General features: G+C 36.2%; 1 protein-coding gene across 5 annotated transcripts; it reads right to left on the bottom strand.

The window, feature by feature from the left end:
- Positions 1-17,755: 17,755 nt before the first annotated feature.
- On the bottom strand, positions 17,756-21,587 carry LOC107018756 (teosinte glume architecture 1-like). Of its 5 annotated transcripts, none has more exons than XM_015219320.2 (4): positions 21,472-21,587; positions 20,138-20,368; positions 18,759-18,892; positions 17,756-18,645 (listed from the first exon to the last, which is right to left on the bottom strand). In XM_015219320.2, the coding sequence occupies exons 2-4, from the start codon at positions 20,332-20,334 to the stop codon at positions 18,038-18,040; spliced, it is 939 nt and encodes a 312-aa protein (XP_015074806.1). In that variant the 5' UTR covers positions 20,335-20,368; positions 21,472-21,587; the 3' UTR covers positions 17,756-18,037. The 5 variants fall into 5 exon arrangements, with proteins under 5 accessions (XP_015074806.1, XP_027772617.1, XP_027772619.1 ...); XM_027916816.1 differs by having other exon boundaries at positions 20,138-20,471; positions 21,472-21,573; XM_027916818.1 differs by lacking the exon at positions 21,472-21,587 and adding an exon at positions 21,062-21,465.
- Between the last annotated feature and the right edge of the window lie 269 nt (positions 21,588-21,856).

The following is a 21,856-nucleotide window of genomic DNA, read 5'->3' as shown; positions in this document are numbered from 1 at the left end:
GGAGTAACGGGATTGGTGATGGGTTGACTTGGCCACATTGATTAATTCTAATGATGAAAAAAAATGGGATAACAAAAGGCTATGTGATTAATTGTTTATGTGTGATGTGTTGAGAAAGGGTTGAAGGCTTGTTGAATCATTGTTGATGTAAATTCATGTTTGTGTGGTTGTGAACTGTGCGATGTTATGAAAATGGTCATCTCCTCATTACTTGTGTGAACTTCTCATCTGCATTATTCTGAGGCATTGGTTGTGACAAGTGTTATGTGCATTGAGAAAGAATGGGTACTTAAGAGGATGTACCATTTCGAGGGACGTATCGCGCGCCGCGATGGATACTATATTTCGAGGGACATATCGCGCGCCGCGATGGTTACTATTATCGAGGGTCGTGTCGTGCGCCGCGACAGATGCATGGACAGATATGTCCCCCATGGGTCCCGGACTGAGAGACAGCGGGTGTGTATCACTAGGTCAGACATGCATCATTATACTTGACATTGCATTCCATTGCATTGCACATACTTATCATTAGTGAACTTGATATCGTATTTTGCTGATCTTCTGATTGCCTTTCTGCGGGACTTGTGATTGATTAATATTGAGCTTGTTATTGCGGATATGTAATTTGTTGAAGTATTCTTGTTGAGGATATGTAATTTGTTGAAGTGTTGTTGTTGAGGATATGTAATTTGTCTAAGTGTTGTTGTTGAGCTACGTGCTATGTAAACTGTGAGCTGTTAGGTTGGGTTGATTTTAATGCAGGTTGTAGTTGTGGAGGTTTGGTTGGGGGTGGTAGGAGTACCCGTATTTTATCCCCTTAGCTTGTGTTTAGACGTTTTACTTGCTGGGTACCGTGTGATTTGATACTCAACCCTTGCTACTACAAAATTTTTTGTAGGTTAGTAGCCCGGACTTTGTGATATTTCCCTTCTCCCTGTCTGAGGTTTCCTGGAGATTTGTCAGGTAGCTGTTTCCATCGCAGCAGACTTTCTTCTCCTTAATTATGATCTTGTTCTATTCTAGAAACAAGTTCATTTGAGACTTGCGTTTTTCTTTTGAATCAATTGTAATACTTTAGAGGCTTGTACACGTGACTACCAGGTTTTGGGGTTTTTATTAAGTTACTTATATTTTATTTCCGCACTTTATTGTAATGGTTGAGTTTTAGGCTGACTTGTCTTGGTGGGATAAGACGAGTGCCATCACGTCCATTTTTGGGTCGTGACAGTTCCTAACTCTCAGACAAATTTCAAAGACTGTTTTGGCTTGGTAAGTGCAGTATGGAAATAACACATTAAGTTGCATGTCAAGCTCGAAGCCTATACCCTGGACGTGACCGGCACCCAATGACCATTATTGGCCTTGAGCTAACCCTTTGCCCGACGTACTTAACTCAGCGGAAAACTAACTCAACTCAATCATGAAATAAGAACACTCTTAAAAGAAATACTTAAAACATAAAAGTCTGACCAAAATGACACTTAAATCGCAAAACATTATATCTGAAATAAAGGAGACTTAACTGAATTAACTGACTGTCCGTCCATGAAGCCTCTAACAATACTATGATGAATGTTAGGTCAGACCCCACAAAATTCTAAAATTTAAAGACTGAAAGCATAAAAAAAGGATCCTCTGGAATGCAAGGAGGCTCACAATTGACTCTGAGTGCTTCAGCTAGATCAACGATGCGTTGGGTGTTGATCCTAGGTACCTGCGTCTGCATCATAAAACGATGCAGGCCAACAGTACATTGAATGTACGAGTATGCGGGTTGAAATGCTAAAACACACTTAAGCTTGAAAAGGAGTAAGGAAGAACACTTACCTCGGCTCTGCTCAACTCAAGAATAACTACACATTTCATTATAATGCAATTTAAAAGAAATTCGCAATATAAAGAAAACTGTCTGAAACATGTTGAAACTCTGATTGTATGCAAGATACAATTAACTATGACATGTATAAGGAAACAAGTAAACTGATGTATATGAAAATACAATTAACCTCTGTATATGAAAATACATTAAATTCTCTAGGAGATTCTCTTACCGGACAACCATCACTATGAGCCTAAGCGATGGTACAACGTTTTACCTCACGTTGCCAAGGATCATCCTATACCTTGTCATCGGTATAGGACCTTACTTAACTTAGTGGATTCACTAGCTTAACTTATGTGATCATCTAAAAAGTATGACCTTAACACCCATGATAGCTACATGGTTTACATGGGGACTTGAGTTAATATGAACTCTTATCCCCACATCGGTGCTCAATACTACTCCCATAATATACTTCATCTCATACTTTTAGAATAACTTTCTTTCTTTGGGTTGAGATAATTTGCTCAACACTTTAGCTTTAAAAAGTCCTTCGGAATCAATGTTCCCCTTTCTTGTTCAAAACTCTTTTAGGAAATCTTAGTTTCCTTTTAACTTAAATGAAAAACGTTTATAAACTTTTTAGGGAATACTTAGTTCCCTTATATCTTTTGAGAAATGAATTCAACTCTTTACTCTTTGATTTCTTGAAACTTTTGATCTTAATCAACTCTTTAGGGAATAGTTAGCTCTCTTATACTTCTTTGAAGGAAAGACTTCAACTTTTACTCTTTCTTTAATTCAGAACTTGAGCCTAAAAACGAAGTTAAAACGTTTAGATAGGACTCTTGGAAGCTTTAAGAAACTTTACTTTAACTCACTTCATAGCTTTAGACTTAACTTCTTAACTCCCTTGACTTTGATCTTAACTTTCCTTGAATGGATTATGAATTCAAGGTTTCGATTTGAGTTCTTTGATGATTTCTAGGTATTTAGAAATCATTTAAAGTAATTATAATCATTAGAATTTGCTTATGTACCTTGGAAGAACTTAAAAGGACTAAACTACAAATACTGGACGAAAAAAACCGGGTTAGGCGTACTGGTCACGTGCCGCGCTAGCCTCAGTTGATTGAGGCCTGATTCTGGCGCACTGGTGGTGCGCCGCGCCAGGCCTTGGTTGATTGAGGCCAATTTCTGGCGCACTCGCCTGCCCTTACCTAGGCACGTCTGACAAATTTTTCAACTCGTTTTTCATATCCAAACCCTCCTAACTTTCCTAGTTCTTTCACTAAACGATTTGGACTATTGGTACTATCAATAACTACGGAATTCAACTCAAAATAACTCGGAGAAACAATAATCTAACCAACAATGGCAGCCAACAATCCAATCAACAAGAAATCAAAACTTTCCTTCAAGAATTTAACTACTAACATAAAATCAATTCATAAATTCGCTGAATTGTAACAATTTGGTGTGTGGGTGAATCAACCCAACATGAAAGATCCCACATACCTGAATAGGGATCACCCCCGACAAATTCCACTAGAATCTCTTGGTGTTCTTGGTAAAATTTTGCTCTTTATCCCTTCATCTTCTTTTCTCTTTTCTCCAAACCTTAAGCATAAAAAGTCTTTTTTTCTAATCTGAACTAAAACTTGGTTTCACACCAAGTTTCACACCAATTAGAACCTTAATACGAATTAGGAATTAATAGGGTGAAAAGACTACTTTACCCTTACTAAAATCCGGATTGGACTTTTCTCAGTCCAATAACAACTTCCGAAAGGCATATCTCCCTCATACAACATCGAAAATGAGAAAATCGATGTCGTTGGAAAGATCTTCCCAAGGTCTTTCCATTCATATAAGGAACTAGCGCTAAATCGTCCTGAGCTAGAAGTTACGGCCGTTTGAAAATGATAAAAACTCACTTTTAAAACATAGGAAATTTTCTAGCTTTTTCCTTTTCTTTCAAAAAATAACTATTCTTGTTTTCTTGGTTTAATTCTAGCTATTTCGGATTACGAGATGTCACAATATCTCCCCCTTGGGAACACTCGTCCTCAAATGAGAACTCTTTCACTAAGCTAAGGGTAGTAACATCACTTCAACACTCAACAACAAAAGCAAGTAATAACATGCTTACACATAGTCTTGTAAAGTGCTAAGAAGAGAATTTAGTACCTTGATCTGGATTCCTTAAATTAAAAGAGATGTGGATATCTCCTCTTCATATCCTCCTCAGCTTCCTAAGTTGCTTCTTCAACAAATTGGTTCCTCCAAATGACCTTGACTGATGTAACTTCCTTAGTTCTCAACTTGCAAACTTATCGATCCGTAATTTGAACCGGAATCTCCTTATAGGATAAGCTATCCTTAATCCCAACATTCTCTGTTGGTACAATCAATGAAAGATCACCTAAGAGTTTCTTTAACATAGAAATATGAAATACTGGATGTACCGTTGCTAACTCTTGGGGCAGCTCCAACTCATAAGCTACATTGCCAACTCTCTTGGAGATTCTGTAAGGACCAATATACCGGAGACTAAGTATCCCCTTCTTACAAAACCTCATAACAACCTTCATGGTTGAAACCTTAAGATACACCCAGTCATCCACCTCAAACTCTAACGGCTTTCTCCTAACATCAGTGTAGGAATTTTTGCTACTCTGTGCCGTTTTCAATTTCTCTTGAATTACTTTCACCTTCTCTATAGCTTGGTGAACTAGATCTGATCCTATTAACCCTGATTCACCAACTTCGAACCACCCAATTGGAGATCTACATCTTCCTATACAAAGCTTCATATGGAGTCATTTGGATGCTTGAATGGTAGCTATTATTGTAAGCGAACTCAACTAGAGGTATATGATCATCCCAATTCCCTTTGAAGTCCATCACACAAGCTCTCAACATGTCTTCCAAAGTCTAGATAGTACGCTCTGCTTGTCCATCTGTCTGAGGATGAAAAGTAGTGCTCAAGTTCACCTTTGAAACCACACCCTTCTAGAAAGACTTCCAGAACTGTGCAGTAAATTGTGCACCTATATCTGAACTAATGGAAACTGGAACTCCATGGAGCCTTACCACTTCTTGAATGTACAACTTAGTACAATCCTCCACCTAATAGGTAGTCTTTACCGGCAAAAAGTGGGTTGATTTTTTTATTCTATCAGAAATTACCCAAATAGAATCATGTTGACTGCGAGATCTTGGTGGGGTTGTGATGAAGTCCATAGAATACTCATGTCATAATCCTTGAGTAATTCTTACCACCTCCTCTGTCTGAGATTTAGCTCATTCTGAGCGAGCACATACTGGAGGCTCTTGTGATCAATGAATATGTCAACATGAACACCATATCAGTAGTGACGCCATATTTTCAAGGCGAAAACTACAGCAGCAAATTCTAAGTCATGAGTTGGATAATTCTTCTCATGAATCTTCAACTGTTTTGAGGCATAAGCTATAACCTTGACATTCCTCATTAACACACAACCCAAACCAACTTTTGATGCATCACAATACACCACAAAACCTTGAGTACCCTCTGGTAAGGTCAAAACCGAAGCGGTAGACAATCTCTTTTTCAACTCGTGAAAGATTTTCTCATAAGCTTCAGACCATTGAAAATTGACTGTCTTCTGAGTTAGCTTGGTCAAAGGAGACGAGATACATGAAAACCCTTCAAAAAATCTCCTATAACAACCAGCCAAACCCGAGACACTCCTTATATCTGTAGGAGATCTGGGTCCAGGCCAACTCTGAACTGCTTTTATCTTCTGGGTGTCAACTCTAATCCCATCACCAGAAACAATGTGACACAAGAATGTCATGGACTTAAGCCAAAACTCACACTTGGAGAACTTGACATACCCTCCTTATCTTTCAAAGTCTGTAGAAAAATCCTGAGGTGACTAGCATGATCTTCTTCATTCATTGAATAAACCAGTATGTCATAAATGAAGATGATGACAACCAGATCTAGATAAAGTTTGAAGATTTTGTTCATAAGATCCACGAATGATGCAGGCGCATAGGTCAAACCAAAGGACATAACCAAAAACACATAATGCCCATATCTTGTTTTAAAAGTTGTCTTTGGAATGTCACATTCCCTAACTTTCAACTAATGGTAGCCTGATCTTACCTTGAAGCTGTTCGAAAATATCCTCTATCATTGGGAGAGGATATTTATTCTTGATGGTCACCTTATTCAATTGGTGGTAGTCTATAAACATCTTGAGGGACCATCTTTTTTCCTTACAAACAAGACTAGAGCGACCCAAGGTGAGACACTTGGTCAAATGAAGCCTTTATCTAACAAATCTTTCAATTGTTCTTTAGCTCTTTTAACTCTGATGTTGCCATTCTGTATGGCGGAATAGAGATAGGACGAGTATTTGGGATGATGTCTATGCTGAAGTCTATCTCTCTTTCAGGAGGAACTCCGGGTAGATCATCAGGAAAGACTTTTGGAACTCTTTCACTATAGAAACTGACTGAAGGAACTGTACCTTAGCATTAACTCGGACTAAGTAATAGATACACCCCTTTGAAACTAACTTCCTCGCCTTAAGGTACGAAATGAAATGAACCTTAGGCACTGCTGAACTACTACTCCACTCTATGTCTGGCTCATTTGGAGTCTGAAACTTGACAACTCAAGTTCTGCAATCTATTGATACATAACAGACATGGAGCCAGTTGATACCTAGAATGACGTCAAAATCCACCATGTCTACCTCTACTAGATCATCCATGGTGTTCTTGTGATTGATAGAAATAGGACAATCATGATAGACTCTTTTCTCTAGAATAGAATCCCTAACAAGTGTAGAAACACAGAAGAGTTCACAAAGTTTTTCCGGACGAATCTTAGACTGATTTGCAACATAAAGAGTTACAAAAGATAAACTTGCTCTTGGGTCTAACAAAGCATAAACATCAAAGGAAAAGACTTTATTCATACCCGTGACAACATTTGGAGAGTTCTCTTGCTCTTGATGGCTAGTGATTGCATAGAGACAGTTTGCTCCGCCGACAGTACCAGAAATGGCTCCTCTAGGTGCCGCCCTATCTGGTGGAGCAATCTATGAAGCCTGAGCTCTATTGCTCAAATTTACACCACCTTACTTATTCTTGGGGCACTCTCTCATGAAGTGACCCTCTTTTCCACACTTGAAAGCAACCTATCTGCCCATCACGACATTTACCGGGGTGGTAACTACCACACCTACCACATGCAGGAGACCAATCACCTTCTTGTGCCACACTACTTTGGGACTGGGCTTGTCCAGCCTTGAAATTCTGTGAATTTCGGCCATTATGATCTCTTCTGTTTTTGGGCGCAGGTGCACTAGCAGATGATGGTGCATGCCCATTTGGTTTCTGAAGTTGTGGTCGACTTGAACCACCCTTCTGTTGACCAGACTCATTACTAGTCTTTGCTTTCTTATTTCGGTGCTCCTTTCTGTCCCTCAGCTTCTCTTCCTCTGTCTGCTGCACATAGACCATTAATCTTGAAATATCCATGTCCCCAATCAACATTGAGGCCCTACCTTCATTGCTTGAAGCACGACCTAAGCCAGAGACAAACAAGCTTATTCTTCTCCTCATATCCTTAACCATCTCCGGAGCATAGCGAGACAGTTGGGTGAACTTTAACTCATTCTCATTAGCAATCAAGGAGTCCTGTTTCAAAGTAAGACACTCACGTACCTTTGCTTCCTTCAGTTCCCGGGGAAAGAAATGCCCTAAGAAGGATTCTTCAAAGAAAACCCAACTTGGGTATGTTGCATTCTCATATATGTTCCCTTTCTACGGATCAAACCAAGTCCTAGCCACATCCTTCAGTTGATATACAGCTAGTTCAATCCTTTGAATATCCATCACATGCATCACCTCAAACACCTTCTTCAACTCTTCCACAAAGTTTTCCGGATCTTTAATAGTGATTGAACTAGAAAAACTTGGGGGATTCATCCTCAAGAATTCTCGAATTCTTGAAGTGTCAGCCCCTTCTTGTCGAGATCCTCTTTGTTTCCCAACTTGGTGGATCACAGCTTGACTCACCATTCGGATAACCTCAAGGAATTCAGTGTTCGTGACTTCTCCTTGTGGTTGCACATTCGGTGCATTAGGTATCTCTAGTTCTTCGACATTCCTTCTCGATGGTCGGCCTCTGACTGCTCTTCGTGGAGACATGATGATCTAAAATATGCGCAAGCACGAATTAGAGGAAAACTTTGAGAGATAAATTCTAATGCATGAAATGAGTATGAAAGAAGTGAGAATTTCCTAAATGTTGTAATCTTCTAATCATAGATATGGTGCGCTTCACACCGATGACTAAGACTCTACAAACACGACTTCATAGACTCCTTAGGACTCTTAAACCTTGTGTTCTAATACCAAGATTGTCAAGCTCGGAGCCTACACCCTGGACGTGACCGACACCCAATGACCATTGCTAGCCTTGAGCGAACCCTTGGCCTGGCTTACTTAACTCAGAGGAAAACTAAATCAACTCAATTATGAAATAAGATATTCTTAAAAGAAAGACTTAAAACATGAAAGTATGGCCAAAATGACACTTAAATCTCAAAACATTATATCTCAAATAAAAGAGACTCAACTGAATTAACTGACTATTCGTCTATGAAGACTCTAACAATACTATGATGAATGTTAAGACAGACCCCACAACATTCTGAAATTTAAAAATTAAAAACATAAAAAAAGGATCCTCCGGAATACAAGGAGGCTCATTACTGACCCTGAGTGCTTAAGCTGGATCAATGATGAGCTGGGTGTTGATCCTATTTACTTGCGTCTTCATCATACGACGATGTAGGTAAACTGACTTCAGTACATTGAATGTACGAGTATGCTGGTTGAAATGCTAAAACACACTTAATCTTGAAAAGGAGTAAGAAAGAACACGTACCTCGGTTCGGCTCAACTCAAAAATAACTACTCATTAATTATAATGCAATTTAAAAGAAGTGTGCAATATAAAGAAAATTGTCTGAAACATGCTGAAACTTTGATTGTATGCAAGATACAATTAACTATAACATGTATAAGAAAACAAGTAAACTGATGTATACGAAAATACAATTAACCTCTGCATATGAATATACATTAACTTCTCTTGGAGATTCTCTTAATTGACAACCATCACTATGAGCCTAAGTGATATTACAATGTTTTACCTCACGCTACCAAGGACCATCCTATACCTTGCCATCGGTATGAGACCTTACTTAACTTAGTGGATTAACTAACTTAACTTATGTGATCATCTAAAAAATATGACCTTAACACCCATGATAGTTACATGTTTTACATAGGGACTTGAGTTAATATGAACTATTATCCTCACATCGGTGTTCAATAATACTCCTAGTATATACTTTAGATCATACTTTTAGAATAACTTCCTTCCTTTGGGTTGAGATAATTTGCTCACACTTTATCTTTAAAAAGATCCTTTGGAATCAATATTCCCCTTTCTTGTTCAAAACTCTTTTTGGAAATTTTAGTTTCCTCTTAACTTAAATGAAAAACATTTATAATCTTTCTAGGGAATACTTAGTTCCCTTATATCTTTTGAAAAATGAACTCAACTCTTTACTTTTTGATTACTTGAAACTCTTGATATTAATCAACTCTTTAGGGATTACTTAGCTCCGTTATACTTCTTTCAAGGATAGACTCAACTTTTAATCTTTCTTTAATTCGGAACTTAAGCCTTAAAATGAAGTTAAAACGTTTAGATAGGACTCTTGGATGTTTTAAGAAAATTTACTTTAACTCACTTTATATATTTAAACTTAACTTCTTTACTCCCTTGACTTTGATCTTAACTTTCCTTGAATGGATTATGAATTCAAGGTTTCTATTTGAGTTCTTTGATGATTTCTAGGTATTTAGAAATCATTTGAAGTAATTAGTATCATTAGAATATGTTTATGTACCTTGGAAGGACTTAAAATGACTAAACTACGAATACTGGACGAAAAACATCGGGTTGGGCGTACTGGTGGTGCACCGCGCCAGCCTCAATTGACTGAGGCCTGATTCAGGCGCACTGGTGGCGCTCCCCTCCATGCCTTGGTTGATTGAGGCCAATTTATGTCGCACTGGAGGCGCGCCGCACCTACCCCTACCCAGGCACGTCTGACGAATTTTTCAACTCGTTTTTCATCTCCAAACCCTCCAAACTTTCCTAGTTCTTTCACCAAACGATTGGGACTATTTGTACTATCAATAACTATGGAATTCCACTCAAAATAACTCAGAGAAACAAGAATCTAACCAACAATTGTAGTCAACAATCCAATCAACAAGAAATCAAAAATTTCCTTCAAGAACTTAACTTCTAACATGAAATCAATTCATAAATTCGCTGAATTGTTACAATTTGGTGTGTGGGTGAATTAGCCCAACACGAAAGATCCCACATACCTGAATAGGGATCACCCCCGATGAATTCCACTAGAATCTCTTGGCGTTCTTGACAAAATCTTGCTCTTTCTCCCCGCTTCTTCTTCTCTTCTCTTTTCTCCCAGACCCTAAGCGTAAAACGTCTTTTTTCTAATTTGAACTAAAACTAGGTTTTACCCCAATTAGACCCTTAAAATGAATTAGGAATTAATAGGATGAAAAGGCTACTTTATCCTTACTAAAATCCACATTAGACTTCCCTCAGTTCAATAGCTCAACTTCGAAAGGCATATGTCCCTCATACAACATCGAAGATGAGCAAAGTTGGCGCCGTTGGAAAGATCTTCCCAAGGGATTTTCATCCATATAAAGAAGTGCCCCTAAATCCTCTTGATATAGAAGTTATGGCGTTTGAAAATGACCAAAACTCACTTTTAAAACTTAGGAAATTTTCCAGATTTTCCCTATTCTTTCCAAAAACAACTATTCTTGGTTTCTTGGTTTAATCCTAGCTATTTAGGATTATGAGATGTTACATTGCACTAATTTGTTACACTCCCCCTTAGTTTAAGCTCACGATCAACAATTCCCGGAGCATCTCGAAAGTATTGAAACTTAGACTTCTCCAAAGCTTTAGTGAATATATCAACAACTTGAGTATTGGTGCGGACAATTGTCAGTTCAATCTCTTCACTTAGAACTTTCTCACGAACAAAATGATGGAGGATCTCAATAAGTTTTGTTCGAGCATGAAAAATTGGATTTGACCCAAGTTTAATGGCACTTTAGTTTTCATACTTGGTTTGCTCAACATAGTCTACTTTGTGGGACATGTCTTTGATCAATATTTTCAACCAAATACACTTTTGAGCATCCATGGTTATTGCAATATATTCAGCTTCAGTGGTAGACAAAGCAACAACAACTTGCTTCTTGTTGCACCAGGAAATTACTGCTGATCCAATACTAAAATAGTAACCTGAAGTCGAGCGACGATCATTTGAGTCACCGGTGACCAATTTGCATAAGTAAATCCACTCAATAAAAAAATTGCACAACTCTTGTACCAAAGTCCATGACTAAGAGATCTCTTCACATAGCACAAAATCCTTTTTGCTACATCTTAATGAGAAGTTGTTGGACTACACATAAAATGAGAAACAACACCAACTGAATAAAATATTTCTGGCCTTGTGATACTCAAATAGATCAAACTTCCAACTAGTTGTCGTAACATCATCACATCTTTCAAAGACTGGCCTTCTTCCTTCTTCATCTTGAGATTTGGCTCCATTGGAGTAGCCTTTTCTTTCAACTCCCCCATGCCGAAACGCTCTAAGAGACTCTCTACATAATCTTTTTGAGACACAAAATATCCTTGATGTAATTTTTTCACTTCCAAACCAAGAAAACATTCAACTGTCCCAAAATTTTCATCTCAAAATGAACAGTCAAGTTAATCCTTAAATTAGAAATTTCTGATTCATTATCTCTAGTTATTATCGTATCATCAACATATAATAGTATCAGGAGATGCACACTTAATTCTAATTTCACAAATAAACTAGAATATGAATCAGAAACTCTAAAACCACAAAAGATTAGGTAATGCGCAACTTTACCATACCAAGCTCATGGTGCTTTCTTGAGGCTATATATAGCTTTCTTCAAACGCAAACATGACTTGGAAATTGCTTCGAAACAAAACTGTGAGGTTGCTACATAAATACTTCTCGATCCAACTCACCATAAAGAAATGCATTCTTCCACAAATTCCAACCTTTGAAAGCAACTAGAGAAATAAGTGACCTTAGTGTCACCATCTTTTCCACTGGACCAAAAATCTACTCATATTTTGATCCATAGTTTTGAGAGAACTCACGTGCAACTAGCCGAGTTTTATACCTGTCAATGGTACTATCTAATTTTTTTCTTCAAGAAAAATACCCATTTGTAAGTAAGTGGAACACATTTTTCTGGTTTGGGTACCAATTCCTAGGTTTCATTCTTGTCTAAAGCATCAATTTCGTCTTGCATTTCTCTTTCCCAATCTAGACAGCCATTTGCTTCTTCATAACTTATTGGTTTATAGTTGATATTCCTATAAAGAAACACGAGGTCACATAATCATTTTTAAGTTTTACATCATAATCTTTGAGGTAGTCCGACTGCTTTTTCTCCGTTGTTGACCTTCTCGTTGCTTGGTGTTCACCATCTCATTCACTGGAAATGTTCTGACTTGGAGATACACTTTTTGCCTCTTCATTACTAAATGCTGGCTTATTTACTTCAAAAAATTATAATTCTAAATTATCTTGATCATCAACAAGAACTATAACATTTTGAGCAGAAAATAAGGATGACACTTCATCAAATACCATGTCTCTTGAAATGGTAAACCTATTTATCTTTGTATCCATGTATCTAAAACCCTTCCTATAAAAATCATAGCCAACAAGTACGCATTTTCTTTCTTTAAGATTTTGGTTCTATTATGCATTGATTCTTAAGCCTTATGCATTAATTCTTAAGCCTCAAAATCTAGGTTATTAGTATTGAGAGAAGGGTTTAGATATGATTCCGTGGTGGGAAAGAACCCTATGGGGAATATGATCATATTTTTGCTTAGGGTTAGGATTTTTTAAAAATCCAAGTAAATTACTAGGACATTAGTGATTCATTATAATTACTTATATTGTTGTTTAAGACCAAGAACAAGACGAATCACTTCGCAAGGGGAAAACTCAGATTATTTAGAGTTTTTAGGAGTCTTGTTTCGAGGTAGGTGATGGTTGTATATTTTCGGTTTATGTATATATGTATCTCTATTGCTTTATAGTATCATTTGTGCAATGCATGATAGACAGACATATTTTGTGACATCATGTAGGTAATTTATGCAATGAATTTATGATTATGACTCGTGGTTTCCAAGTGATCTTGTTAATTGTACTATATGATCGTGCATGATTGTTTGTGATTATTGGTTGGCTCGGGTACAACGTCGGTACCTATGGATGGCTCGGGTACCATTCCAGTACACAAAGTGTTTGGATTTGGGTTCTGTGAGAGAATTGGGTATGTGAATTTAGTTCAATGAGGGAATAATGCATTTGCATATAGGACATGCATCCAGGTACTTGTTGTTTCAAGACATGTGATGAGAGTCTATGTGGTTTTTTACTTGTTATAATATGTGTTGTTCTGTGTAACTAAATTATTATAAACTTCTAACATTCGCACCTTGGACTGACCATGTGATCCTAGTAGTACAATGTTATTTGTGTAATAATACTGCATCTATTATTTTCCTTGTTGAATATAGGACATCTTCCAACAGTTGATCCAAGACCTCAGCTGAGATATGCCTGATTCTAAATCCAAGCTAAGCTACATTTTTCATAATGCCATGGATTTCTGTACATTTGCTTGTCCTTTTTTCGGACACAGACTTTTAGATTAGCTTTGTGTTAGATTCGGGGTTGCATCCCAATTTAACTGTTTGTAGAGTCTTGGTATGATGACTATCAGTTCTTATGGTTTATTTTTTGCATTAGCTATTGACTACTGAGTGGAGTTTATGGGGACTCAATTATTTAGTCATTACATTATTTTCCTTATTTCTTTATAATAAACTTAGTTCTATTTTAATGGTAATGGATTTGTTTTTGAGTTACTCTTTGCTTCTCCCACTAGGTGATTTAGTGTGGGTATCACTCACGAAGGTCGGGATAAGATCCTTAGGTTCGTTGATTTCGTCAGACCAAAATAATTTTAGTAGAGTCATGTGGAACAATATGGAGACGTTTGTACTTTTCTTAAGAGGCTAGAAGACTTTAGAAAATTCTCTTTCTTCGTTTGCAGTGTGACTTGATTTCAATTGGTGTCTAATGATCCGAATTGGCGTCTAACTCTTCCATTTTTCTATCCACAGATGGTTAACACTTGATTTAATAGCACAAGGGTAGTAGCTCGAGTGGCAGAGCAAACAAGTGAGCCCATAGACAGATGACACTGCAGAGGGAGAGGAAAGGGCAGGGCAAGGGGTAGATAAATACGAATGCACCAAAGGGAAGCGATCTTATTCTTTTGGAGGATTGAAGATGATTTTGAACCTGAAGTGAGGGTGAAAGTTGGGATTTCATGTCTTTCTCCATATATGTGGGGACTATTCAGCAGGTTCTATATTTTCTAAGTAGGATTGTAGGTACTGGAGCATTTCTCACGGCGTAGTCTACGCAGGTTTCGCTCACTCATATGATTGTTGTTAGTGCTCTTAAGGTGTATGGGGACTTGGGTTCTAAAACTTTTGTTCTATCCATTGCTTGGCCCAGTGATGACTGGTACATAATATGAGATGCTGACTAAGTTCTTGGAGCTTAAGCCTCTAATGTTTCATAGTTTTAAAGGGCGAGGATGCGTTCGAGTTCATCTTGGATTGCTATGAGAGGTTTCATAAATTGGATATTGCTTAGCAACATGTGGTTGATTTTGTGACTTTCCAGCTTCAGGGTGAGGCAAAACAATGATGGAGAGCTTATGTGGAATATCATATTGAATTGGGCGTAGTTTGATGTCTTGTTCGTGGAGAAGTGTGTACTTCGTACCTTGACACATATGGAGAATGATGAGCTTATGGCTCTTGAGCAAGAAATATGACGGTGGCTACTTAGGAGGCTAAGTTTCATGCCCCATCTTGATATGCTACGCAGTTGGTAAGCATTGAGGAAGAGAGGATCCAATTGTTCGTCAAAGGTTTGTGTTTTAAATTGCAGGTTTTGTCTGTGCATATGACCTCTCCAAGCATGAGTTTCAATGAGGTGACTGACTTCGTGGAAAAAATAGAGGTAGTTTGACAGGCTTGGCAGGTGACACATTATCTTGTCAATGTTTTCATTTAATTCATATAGATGGATGACTTTCTGATATAAAAATGAAATAAATTAATAAATGAAAAGAAATGAGGACAAAAGTGTCAAATATTATATATATGAATGTTGATCAGAAAGAGGTGTCATATTAATATGTCTAATTTTATGTGCATATATCGATATACATATATAGATTACTACAAAAAGAAAAATAAGAATAGTTGTTTTGTGTCTCGAATGTAATATTATTATGCTAAAAACAAATAGTTTCCACTAACATCTCAAAATACAAATAACTCTCTTACTTTGTATGATACAAACATATTGGTTGATAAACACGATTATGAAAAATATCACAGGAAAACATACTTTTCAAAGTTTATTCCACTTAAATCAAAACTCATGCCATCAAAATGCACACCTTCAAAACAACATGAGGAAAATTTGAAGAAAAAAATAGCAATTTAAAAACCAAACAAAATTTGCAATTTATTAGATTAATACAGTTCATAATCTTAGATAGTTTTAGATCTCATTTTCCAACTTTCAAACTGCAAAAAAGGTGTCCTTCGATTCCTTTAATGGAGGTTCCTTATTAAACCTTAATAGCCATCTAATTAAATAATATTAATTAATTATGGATAACAAAAGACATATGTAACTGATATGATTTAAATGACTTTATTTTTATTAAATAAGGTATAATATAGTTAATTCTTTAATTAAAAAATGAGGAAAATGTCAAAAATCTCACAAAAAAGATTTAAAAAATTGAGAAAATAGATAAATAGGAATCCTGACTTCTAACTTAGAAGTTCTAAGAGATGACACATCATCGTTTTCACATTCAGCTTTATATATAGATACACAGATTTGTAGCATGTATCATTTCTTCAAGTCTAAGCCACTCTTTAACAAAAGAAATATAACATGAAGCCTTAGCATCAACGTTGCCACCATCCATGCTATAAACTTTACATTCACGAGTGTCAAAATGAGCTCATGTATTGGTACTTGTTCAATCCGTTCAAAATTTTATGAGTTGGGGCTTTAAGATAATTTGAGTTGGCTTAGTCTCAATCTATTCAAGCTTTAACTCATTTTAAAAGAGTCTTCAATTGAGTCCAATTAGTCTTTAATTTCAATCTATTTTTAAAATTCTTTTTTTGTATTGGTGTAATGTGTAATGTATGTTCCCATATTGAATGTATGCATTATTGTCTATTTTATATCTTTTAGAACTTATCTATCAATTTTTAACTTTTTTTAAAAAAAATTTGTTAGGTTGAAATTCAAGTTCTGGTTATAAAAGGTAAACAACAATATATTAAAATTATTGAGATTAAGCAGATCAAATTGGGCGGGTCATGACTCAATCCATTTTTAATACATTTTAGTCAACTCATTTAAGCAAACCTAATTTCTATTTCAACCTACTCAAATAGAGATAAGTGTGAATAACACACCTAAATTATATAATTTTTTTGAGTTTCATACCCAAACTATTGAAAGTAAGTTTCATACTTTAAGTATCACTCTTTAGTTTGAGAAACACACCTCGCTCTTTTATACCACTCTCATCATGGTGTGCGTAATACACTCTTTTTTATTAGTACTAGTTAAAATTAAAACTTAAAATATTATCATTCAAAACAATAATAATCTTTTATAAAATAAAATGTGAAATATTTTTCTTACTCCACTCCATCACTTCCTCTCACCGCCGCCCCCCACTCCTCGCCCCCGATCATATTTTTTTTATTAAATTTCGTTAATAAAAGTATTTAATTTTTTTACTTCATCCCCCTCCCCCCCTTAAAATACTAATTTAGATATTATTTTATTTTTTTAAAATAATAATTCTATCCATCCCAATTTACCCTCCGCTTCCAACTTGTTTCTCATTTGGTGTTAGATATATACATATCGAAAATATTTTTTACTTGCCGCCACAAGAATTTTTAAATTTCTTATTTATTTATGTTATATTCGTACAATTGTAGAAAAAAAAATCTAAAAATATATGTACATACATATTTAACACAAAATGAAAAAATAAAAATAAAATTAAAAATTAGAACAGGAGGGTTAGGTATATGTACGTATTATAGACACCATTGAGGTGAGTTTCTCAAACTAAAAAGTGATAGTTTAGGCATGGAATTCACGTTTTCAATGGTCTAAGTATGGAACTCAATAAAGGGATAATTTAAGTGTATTTTTGACATTTATCTCATTTTATCATCTTTAAATTCAATACAACCCGCTCATTTGACACCCTTACATTAGGCGTCACAAATAAGTAAGCAACTTAATTATTTTGAGCGGTTTTATCAAAGGACAACAAAATTTATTGTCATGAAGCCCCCCCTTCTTTCAAACTGCCATGATTGTGACTAATTTTCTAAATCAATAAACTGAATGAATTATTGATATTGAGGACGATTACGCCAACATAATCTAGCAGATGATAAAAACTTAGTTGGTTAATGATGAATGTACCATAATGCTTTTCAGATAGAAGTGAATCCCTATTGTTGATGGTTTTGTGGTCCCCCTGTCTACAATTTACAGTGATAATGATGGTTATATTGATTTCCCAGAAAGCTGGAATATACTTTTTAATTAAATTAAGAGATTTTTTAATACATTTTGGAGATGGGATGGAAAATTCAGAGAACAACGAAGAGAATCGTCGTCATAATGAAGGGAAAATATAGAAAAGTTAAGTGATATATATTACACAAACATTCGAATCATGTGGAGTGTTTGCTAATTAGAAGCTTAACATTCTGAAATGGAATAGCATTTGGTTGGATGGATTGAAGATTCACCGGAATTTGCTTGATGATATCCGCAGAAAGCAAGGCAGGCTAAAAGTTTAGTCCCACATAAAGGCTAGTGTTTGCTGAGAGGCAGGGACTGTAGATGATTCATCTTGTGCATTTTGCAACATATCATGGAAATGGAGAGGGCTGCTGCTGTTGCTGACATGTGAATCTTGAGGTTTGCTATTGAAATCTTGAGCAAAAGGGAAATGGCTTAGACCATCATACTGCAGGCCATGTGACTGGGAACGCGGGATAGAGGCAGGCTGCTGCACCATGTGACTCAAACCAATCTCCCTAGTTACAGCGGGTGCTGATGACAGAAGAGAGAGAGCACGATCAGAATCAACAATATCATTTAATCCACTCGAGAAGATCTTTTGTCCGCTGCTAGAAATTCCTGCCGCAGAAGTGGGATGTTCAAAAAGTGGCGCTTCAGTCAGACTACGATCACTGCCTTGCATGAACTGGAATTGGCTTCCTCCTTTATAGCTATGACCCGAAGAATCAGGGAAAGAGTTTTGACTGTCCATACCATTCATATGAGATTGGTTGTTGTATAATACCATATCGCTGTCCGTTTTGACAACACCAGCCCATGCAGAACTCACAACTGCACTTGGAAATATTTGTTGACTGCTAAATGACAGGAGTTTCGTTCCTACAAATGATTCAACCGTTTGATCAATCATTTGATAATGGTATCCAATTCTAAGAATAAGGTGGAAATGCATTCATGATTCATTTTTACTATTACTAATGAATGACCCTAACCTTGTTGGCCAAAAAGTATTCCAGAATTTTTTGCCATAGAATCTGGCTGAGGCTTCCTTCGACGCCTGTTATGTCCATCAAGACGTTTCCGACAGCTTCTCTTTCCATCATCAAATTCTACCAATGAATGAAACCTACAAAAGGATCCAATCAGAACGAGACAATGCTGCAACATAAATATATCGGGGATGGGACAACTGCAGAAACCTTATAGTCAAAGCTTCAACTATCTAAGCTATAAACAAGCAGACAATTATTTAGGACAGGACTAACTAGCAACTTCTATTCTAAATTGCTGACAAAGCAGAAGATTTCTTCTAGATATCATTACATTATAAAGGAAAAAATTCTGACTCTAAGAATTGAAAGCAATGCACCAAACACCAATACTCCAATGCATGCCAGAACTCGTTAAGTTGAGGTTCACGTTGGCAGAAAGAAGTGGAGGCAAGTGAATTCTAATTAAGAATCAAGATCATGATCTATTTCAATAGGTCAAATCCTAGCACTAAAATTTTAGCCCACTATCTTGATTACCTTCTATGCCAATCTAGACACCTCTATAATTACAATCTTCCGAACTATCTGGTGTACCAAGGGTCAAGAACAAAGTCACGAGTCTAACTTTGGGAGAAAGAAGAACATCGTTATTCTGTTCTGGCGTAAATAAATGCACTTGAATCTTCTAATTTACCCATCTTCCGATGATTTAACACCTTAGTTTGCTCATTTTCTAGCCTTTATGAGGAACTCCAACATTTACAGAACAAACCTTGTCACCAACTCTATTACATAAAATTATTTACAAGCTTGGAACTTAAAGTTAATTACGTGAAAACATAATGAAGACTGACCTTGTTATAATATTGATTACTATCCTAGGAAGTAAGGGAAGAGCAACATGACACCAGATTGACATACTATCCTCTCATAATAAATGGAAGTAGACGGAAATATTCCTCCATTCAAGTTTCAGTAAGCCTTCCAAATTAATGTGCTCTTCCGAACAACTAGATATTCTCGCTTATACAGGGGGAATTCCAATTTTTAACCGAACCATTGTCTCCAACGCAATGAACATGGGGTAAACAGAACCTGCCTTTCATGACTGCTTGATTCCTTACTTGATCTACGGTAATTATCACTTGTTTGAATGCATTAGGGCATAGGCAGAGCCAAGATTAGGAATTTTAGTGTGGCAAGCATTTCCACGGCTCCTTTTGTTAGGGGTTAACAAGTTAATATACACACATATATTTATTATATTCCTATACAAATACAAGGTGTATAAAAAAGCTATTGGGTTCATCCAAATCCCCACTTAGCTCTGCCCCTGCAATTTATGGACAACAAAATGAGTCAAACAAGAAGAGCATTACCTGCTACATTGCTGACAGAAGCGTTGGTCTCGACCTGCAATTGTGACTTTGGCAGTCTTTGAATGCACCTCACAAACTTTATGCCGGCGATGATACTCTCTGCATTCACTTAGGTCTGCATTACACCCATCAACCAAGCAATGAGCTATATTCCCTGGTGCCTTGGCCCTCTTTGATGACGATGATGATGATTCCATCACACAATTCAATTTTTGCCTCTAAATTCTTGACCTGAGTTAACAACGTCACAAAATGTGAAAGTAAAGTTACAATTTAGCTTTTGTCCGCTCCAAGACCTTAATCACCTCCTTTTTATGCTCATCCCATCCACCATCTACTCCAAGATTTTCATCACATCAAAAATCCAATAAAACAAAATCGAAACATTTAACAAGATCCAACAAACCATACCGCAGTTTTCAACACAAAAAGTAAAAAGATGTGCAGATTATGTACCACAAATTCAAAACTACTGATAAACTATTTTTACAAATGATAAAATGACCAGGTTTGCAAAAAGGAAGAGCATGTAGGTAAAATTCTCAACAACAATACGTGTCAAAATAGGGATTAAGAGAATCTTGAAAAGTTATTTCAGATATATAAATATATAAATTAAGCCACAGTGTTCGCACAATAATGCAGAGATGTTTTCAAACTTTTATCATACGGATTATTATTACTATATTATTATACATAAATTAATCTACTGTCGGCTGAAGCCTAATGATTAAATAACCTTCCAATTAAAGCTACTCATCAGCTGGACCAACCAAAATCCAAAAAGGGAAAAGAAAACTGCCAACTGAAATACACAATGAAAAGCAAAAATCTAACTACAATGTCTCCAAAATCAAGAAACAAGTGTAAATTTAGAGGAAGGTTATAAAAAGGAACAATTTTTAGGGGAAAAAGATACTTAACTGTACTTAAGTTTCAAAATATGCAAAACACACAATAGAGATGACAGAAGAGAAAAAAGATAAAAGGAAAAAAAGGATGACAGGAGTTTCCTTTTCTTTTGTCTGTAATTTGAATGTAAAATGTAGCCCTTAGCTTTCTTGGTTGTAAGATGAAACTAGTCTTTTGGATGGAGCAAGAATCAATAATACTAGTTATAAAGACCCATTCTTTTCAAAAAAGCAGAGACAAGTGTAAAGGAACAAGTCTGACTTAGTCTTTACAGCCATTCATTCACTGACAAACACTCCATCATACACCAGTAAAGTGGCAACTGACAAAAGATATGTAAAATAGTGTCTTGTGACTTGTTTCTCAGAAACAATGGTGTGTGGTCTCTGATTAATGGGTAAAAAAAAAGAAGTGGGACTTACTAGCATAGGGGTAGGGATGAAATATACTCAGCAAACTTGAAAAGAGTGAGGATTCAAGGAATTGAACTTCTATGTGAGAGTTGGAAAGGGAGAAAAGATTGCATCACTTTTTAGGTTAATAGCCAATAGGCATCATAGGTAAACAGTCATAGTCGAGTCATTTGGTTGGAAACAAGTTATTTCGAAATAAGTTATTCTATCATATGTATATAAATAACTTATTCTGTCACTGTATCCAAAATGGCGAGATAACTAATTTAATGACTACTTTATATATCTACAATCAAACATGAGATAAAATAATTTTATATTTTATCCTCAAATTATTATTACTTATATACATCACACCAAACAAATCTAAGGATTAATTTGTTAACTAGTTACA

This window comes from Solanum pennellii, chromosome 5 (genome assembly GCF_001406875.1).
Source record: "Solanum pennellii chromosome 5, SPENNV200".
NCBI classification, from domain to species: domain Eukaryota; kingdom Viridiplantae; phylum Streptophyta; class Magnoliopsida; order Solanales; family Solanaceae; genus Solanum; species Solanum pennellii.
The sequence above is the reverse complement of the archived record's forward strand: the minus strand, read 5'-3'. Positions and strand labels throughout refer to the sequence as shown.

What these genes read in the sequence shown, in the direction of transcription:
- LOC107018756 (XM_015219320.2), bottom strand. Translation starts at nt 20,334, where the DNA reads ATGGAATCATCATCATCGTCATCAAAGAGGGCCAAGGCACCAGGGAAT. An exon ending in TTCTGTCAGCAATGTAGCAG is followed by an intron (nt 18,893 to 20,137) that starts GTAATGCTCTTC and finishes ATCCTTTTGTAG; the next exon opens with GTTTCATTCATTGGTAGAAT. An exon ending in AATACTTTTTGGCCAACAAG is followed by an intron (nt 18,646 to 18,758) that starts GTTAGGGTCATT and finishes AATCATTTGTAG; the next exon opens with GAACGAAACTCCTGTCATTT.